This window comes from Nematolebias whitei, chromosome 10 (assembly GCF_014905685.2).
Source record: "Nematolebias whitei isolate Nwh7 chromosome 10, NemWhi1, whole genome shotgun sequence".
Classification (NCBI taxonomy): domain Eukaryota; kingdom Metazoa; phylum Chordata; class Actinopteri; order Cyprinodontiformes; family Rivulidae; genus Nematolebias; species Nematolebias whitei.
The window spans coordinates 36,122,800-36,129,739 of NC_056507.1; the positions used below are offsets into that span (position 1 = coordinate 36,122,800).

The window sequence follows — 6,940 nt, forward strand, 5'->3', positions numbered from 1 at the left end:
ATATATATATACTAAAATAAACTACTTATTACTACTTGCACTACTATTCCTACTTCATGGTTTTTCACTTATCGTGGGGCTTCAGGGTACAGATTGCCTGTGATAAACGAGGGACTACTGTATTTGAATAGCAAAAAGGATTTAAGGGATAATTAAAACGTTTTTCACCTGAGGTTCTGTGGAAAGGTTACTAACAAACAATCACCTTGTAGAGAACTTCAAACAGCTTCAATTTAAAATACTTTACACCAATATTAGTTTTACATTTCATGGTTGTTCTCGTTAAAATATTATGACCAGAACTGCACGTGGAACGCTAAAGCTAGCTGCTGCTGTTTGCCCTTTTAAATAACTTCAGAGCGTTTGGTAAATAACCATGTAATATAAATAGCCTTTGGAAAAGCCACAATGAATTATTTTAGATTGAATCTGTCTTAAAGCAGCAGCAACCCACTTTGTTCTGGTCCTGCTCGGACTAGCTGTGAGCTCATCAATCTGGTCAGAATGAAACGTTATTTCTTCAAACTGCGGTTGTTCAAAGACCTATTTACAACAGGTAAGATATTAATTACTCCTAACTTTTTAACCACTTCAAAATGTCTGAAAAATAGCTTTGGAAAGTAAAGGCCAATAGGAACTTGAAGAAAAAGAGAGGACGGGGTGGGGGAGTGGAAGAAGGGTAATAGTAGTGTGGGTGGGTGGCTAGTATTTATAGACAACAAGTGATGGGATGCTCTCGTTAGGCTGCGGCTTGCTGAGCAAGATCACAGGCGCACCGCCAAGAGGTCATGTGACCGCATTACACACTTCAGCGCCCTGTGAAAGCAATAGAAAGGGAGTGAGGTTTGGAGGAAGATCAGGGCAGAGGAAGCAAAGAGGGTCAGAGATGAAAGGGAGAAAGAGAGAGCAAACTACCCCTGAACCCCTCTGTGCTCACTGCCCTTTTGTAACTAAGCAGCATACAAACAAACCCCCCCATCATTTGGCGGACGTGCTGCTCTCCCACTATGTTGGCACCGACCTCAATTACCCAATGCGGTCACAACTTTGTTTCATAACTCGAAAGAACAAAATAAAAAACTTCCTTAGACAACATGTTCACACAAACCGTGAAGACAATTCAGAAAAAAACAATCTGAAATCGCTGTGAATGAAACTTTGGAGCTACAAATGTCTGACCGCTGAGGAGAATCTGTACATGCTCTAACTCCTGAAGCTACTGTACTACCACCCCACCCCCCCAGCAGGGCCCACAGTTGTAATCCTCCAGATATGACACCTAAAAGCCAGAAGCCTGACCCTAAACCTTGTAAAGTCTCGAGACCTGAACCTCGTGACTTGATTGCAGAAAAACCAAAACATGGGATAAGGAGATGAGTTAGGATGGATTAGGAATTATAAAATAGATTATTATGAGTAAAAAAGGGATAAAACCCTGTTGATATGTAAAAAAGGCTAAACTCACAAAAGAGTTAGGACTTGCCTGGATGTGAATATTATCTGACGGTGCAGAACTAAGGATGAGCACGCTCACGGACACACAGAAATACCACATAAAAGAACGCTTGTACGGGCAGGTGAGTGCAGGGTCGCCATCTCTTTCAACTCAGGATACTTCAAACAGCACCCTGCATGAAGACGAAGCGACACAAACAAAGGAAGTACCGCAACCGACGCACGCACAGACTGAAGGTTAGGTCCATAAAACAACCACCTGTGGAAGAACTCAGTTTCTTTACATTTTCTACTTTTTAAAAATATATAGTTTTCCGAGCTACAAATTTATTATGTATAAAATTGTTTTAAATTCCAATCATTACATAGGTAAAAGTTACATGGTGACATGTTATTTACCAGGACAAGCTCCACACTAAACATTATTAACTGCCCCAGTATGCAAGAAGGAGCAACAACACACAAGATCAGTGCTATACTGAACAATATCCATCCATCCATTATCTTTACCTGCTTTTCCCTTTCTGGATTGCGGGCCTCACTGGTGCCCATGTCCAGCAGTCACAGTGTGAGAGGCGGGGGACACCCTGAACAGGTCTCCAGTCCATCACAGGGACACATAGAGACAAACGGGACAAACAACCATTCACTCTCTCACTCACACCTAGGGACAATTTAGAGTTACCAATCAGCCTAACGTTTTTGGTCTGTGGGAGGAAATTGGAGTACAATAGTCCCTCACTACTTCACGGTTCATTTATCACGGACTTGCTCTATCGCAGTTTTTCAAAATAAGATTGGACATGACATTGGCTGATTGATGGATGAGCCGCATAATGGGCATGGAATTTTTATTTAAAATTAATTATTTTAAATTATTTAACACCTGCTGCACCTTTGTGCAACCCACACTTCAGAAAAAGCTTCCTGCTGCAGCTGATCAGCTGTTCTCAGAGCTGAGAAGTAGGCGTGGCCAAAAGCAGTTGCAGGTGACAAAGAGCAAATGAGCCAGAGCTGAAATCACTTATCACGGGGCTTCAGGTACGGATCCCTCGCGATAAACAAGGGACTACTGTACCCGAAGAAAATCCAGGCAGCACGAAGAGAACATGCAAACTCCACCCAGAAAGGTCCTGACCTGGGATTTCATCCGGCAACCTTCTCGCTGAGAGGCAGCAGCTCTACCAACTATGCCACTGTGCTGCCCTTGAACAATATTTATAAAGAATATTATAATTTATAATCCATTAATAAATGTAATAATTAAATTTGTTCTATAACAGAACACTGTGTATATGAAAGTGACATTAAAAACTATAGAAGTATATTCATTTTTAACCAGAAAAAATATCTGTTGACATTTTTCATACAACTGCATAACTGATATAAGAATCAGACGATGTTTTTCATTGCAAATGTGCAATGTGCAAATGTGAAAATTGAAGATTTTGTCTCAAACTAATTTGATGACGTACATCATACCTGAAAACCTGCTTTACTTCCAACAAGAAGAAGCAGCTCAGCCTACTGTACATCTGATCCCACACAGGTTAAGATTCTGTCTGAGCTGTCTGCTCCAAACATCACAGGAAACATCTTCTCTTAATGCTTTAGAATACTTCCTGAATTTAAAAACTGTATATTTTAGAAATTAAAATGTGGCAAAAAGTTGAAAAAAATCTTTTCAATAGAGGTTATGAACCTTCAACACTCTTCTACAGAAGAGTTCATGGACACCCCCCCCCCCCCCCCCCCCCCCGGCCCCCAAGTGACAAAACATAACAAGTGAATATGATCCTAAATTAAAGGTTGTTGATTTCAAGAGGCATCCTTGCCACCTACCAAAAAATAAGTGGACTATGGACATTAAAACGAGCAAGAAATCAGGTTTTCTGACATTTGTGTACACCTGTTTCCACATGAGGAAAATTCACAAAGCAGCATCTGTATACATCCAAAAGTCCTGTGGGATCAAAGACACGCTGTGAATTTAAGGCAATAAAAACTAGGAAGAACATTCTGGTTGAAAACACATAATTTTGTACAAACTGTTTCCTTTGTGCACCAACGAAATCATGGAATATAAAATAATAATCTACCATGCAGGTCATGGCATACTGTGAGAGCTCACCTTCCAGTAAAAAATGTTTTGAGGAATGCCGTAACTATTTAACACAAACTTTAGTTTATATAAAGTATATATATAGTTTGGGGAGCGGTGGCGCAGAGGTAAGAGAAGATGGGCCTGTGATCAAAAAGTCACAGGTTCATCTCCCGGTACCGTCAACATCAAAATGTGGGTGGAAAAAGTGAAACACCCACACCTGCCTCCACCCTCATTTGCTCCACTCTGGGACCCTGAGCAAGGCCCTTAACCTCCCACCATTTGCTCCCAAAAAACAGGTCTATCATGACTCAATGAGACTACCTGCATAAATAAAGGTTAAATAAAAAAAATATATATGTGCACTAATACTAACCTAAGAATGGCAAGACAATAGCCTGCCTTCATCTTCAATATAAATTACAAAACAAGCAATTAAATGTTTTGTAAGAAAAAACATGACAATGGGAGTTAATAAATAGCCTATGTAGTCTATAGCTCAACAGAAATCATAAAATAAATCACAGTGGATATAAAGTAATATCTTATCCTGTAGTCCAGATGCCTGTTATTTTTTTATCTTTACCTTTTGTGAATTTGTTAAAGGATAATTCCAACTTTTAGCTGACACTGTTTGTAGTTGATTGCTCAAATGTCCCCATTTTAGGTCTGCGTTTCTGAACCACTCATGCCATCAATGTAGAGAAAACCCAACTCTGTTTTTCCCACACACACAGGGTGGGAGCAGATCCTGAGGTTACAATCCAGGCACATTACTCTTTAGTCTGGTTGTTGTAGTTGGATTAAGATGTTAGCTATCCCCAGTTAACCCCTCCTCGGTAGGCATGGCTCCTCCAGGTCCTAACATGGTGCGTAGGGAGACCGAACCAGATGAAAGGATACAAGACAACATGGGCTTGCACTGCAAAACTCAGTCAGGGCAAAAGGTTAAGGAGAGAAAAGAATCTCCTTCTCCATCTTTCTCTTCTACTCTCAGTCATGAATTTTTTAAATGTTGAACTCCAGCCAGTGTTCATACATCCTTCTTCTTCAACTCCTGTCTCCTGCTTAGAAGAATCTCCATGTGAGAAATTAGGATGGCCTCAGCCTGACCACTGGCTCAATCACTCTCCTTTCCAGGAGGATTTGAGGTCACTCGTTCATACCAAGGTGACTCAACTGTGAATAGGTGGCATCCTCTTTGAAAGAGTCTACGCCTTCATCCCGGCTATGGTTAGCATAAAGTCCCAGAGCAGGGAGAACATGAAGGTTAATCAGTGGTGGGGTCCCCATGACAACACTGAAGGTATCACTTTATGTGACTTGTACATGGGTTGGAGGAATTAGTGTATGATGAACTGTGATGTATGCTTTACACCACTGGAATCATTCAGTGTGGTCAATTATTACATGAAGTACAAATACTTTATTTAAATTAGGCAAGTAGGAAAGGAAACCTTTCTGTACATAACTTGTTGTGACACTGTAATGAAGTTGCACAATATCATCTTCTTCAGTGTCTTTATACTGAATAAAATATTCTGAGGTAGATTGAAAGCAAACACATTTTTACTGCAGATCCTAAAACTTCATTGTGGTTTGCCTAAATCCCATATCTGCACATGGACTAACTTACCATTCCATGGCCACAGTCTGTCCCGTCGGCCAGTGGCATGTGCTGGGTACGGCAGCCTTTGTGGTCCCCCTCAGCACTCGTACACCACAACCTTTTGCACTGTTTCTGTGGAGAAAATGTGACCAGAAGCACTAAATAATGTGGGCTGAAAAGAGTAAAAAGTAACAAACCAGTGAGATTTTCACAGCACATCTGTAGAGGTACGTAATTATAGTTAGCAACGTTAGGCTTGATTAGAGTGTATTTCTGCATTATATTGAGGGGGTACAGGGATGTGCTTGTAGTTTTAATTCAATCATCTAGTTCCTCAAAACAAGCATTTAGTTTAGTAGAATGAAAATAAATAGATGGACACCATCATGTTGCATGGCGGGAATAATTTTCCAGACATACATGTATTATTTTCATCATTTTGTTGTAAATATTTTAATATTACTGTTGTTAAGACTGTTGCTGTATTTGTATATTTGTACATCGCACATTGCCCAGGACATCCTTGTAAAAGAAATTACTAATCTCAATGGTTCCTGGTAAAATAAAGGTTTAAATAAATACAAAAATTCAATATATTAAATCCAAATTTTTATCAACAGTTGCACAGACACAAATTATAAAAAGTTGAAAAAATAAAAAATTATGCCAAAAATATATTTGATTTCACGTCGTTGTAGAAAGCATGAAATCAATATTTGTTTTTATTATCTCATTATCATCAACAATAAGAAAAATACTTGAGTAAAGCTTTAATATCTTGTAATTCAATCCAATTCAATTCAACTTTATTGTCCATAACATTCAATGAAATGGAGCTTTGTCTTTGGCATCTGGCTCATAAAAACAACACAAGATCAAAATGTAATTAAAAAAACTTTTAAAAGCTTTGCTAACTCAGTTAAAAAGTACGGTAAGGTTGCCATTCACAATTCATACACTAAAGACTAACATTGTTCAAGTTCTTGTTTAGAAAACTCTCGCAATGTACATTATGCATCTCTTCCAACAAGGCTTCTTTCATTATAAAATGTGGTTTTGTCTTGTCTTGATGAAAAATACTTTGATTTTAATTTAAAGGCAAGATGCTCTGATCCTAAATCTCAATATAATTTTCTGTAATAATTCTGACAACACAGAGGTGTAAGTTACGTTATAAAATATAACTTTTACAGCCCCATGTCACCACAGTCTGGCTTACAGACGTGCTAATAGTAATCTGTGTGCTAATTTATGTCCTTGATTCAGAGCTTAGTGATTTAGTGTCCTTGATTCAGAGCTTAATGGTTTCTAAAAGAGAATGTTGCAATTTTTTAATGACAATACAGTAGTCACTCGCTCCTTCGCGGTTCGTTTATCGCAAACTTGCTCTATCACGTTTTTTTTTAATAAGATTGGACATGACACAAAATTGGCTGATTGATAGATGAGCCACACGATTGGCATGGCTTTTTTATTTAAAATAAATTATTTTAAATTATTTAGCACCTGCTGCACCTTTGTGCAGCCCAGAGCTGCAGAAAAAGCTTCCTCCTGCAGCTGATCAGCTGTTCTCCTGCAGAGCAGAGAAGTGGGCGTGGCCAAGAGCGCTTGCAGGTGGCTGAGAGCTGAGGAGGCAGGGAGCTGAAATCATGACATTCTGTGCTCTTTTAGAGATTTACAGCTTAGAAATTGTTTAGAACATTGCAGGAGTGTGGGAAGAGTTTAAAACGCCTTAATACACACACACACACACACACACACACACACACATA

At 39.1% G+C, this 6,940-nt stretch overlaps 1 protein-coding gene across 1 annotated transcript in view; it reads right to left on the bottom strand.

The window, feature by feature from the left end:
- The window catches only part of LOC119416498 (A disintegrin and metalloproteinase with thrombospondin motifs 20), a 147,889-nt gene that overhangs the window by 89,090 nt on the left and 51,859 nt on the right, over positions 1-6,940 (bottom strand). Inside the window, exon 12 of the mRNA XM_037683732.1 lies at positions 5,196-5,300. Coding sequence (XP_037539660.1) covers positions 5,196-5,300 — 105 coding nt within the window. The remainder of the gene's footprint in view (positions 1-5,195; positions 5,301-6,940) is intronic.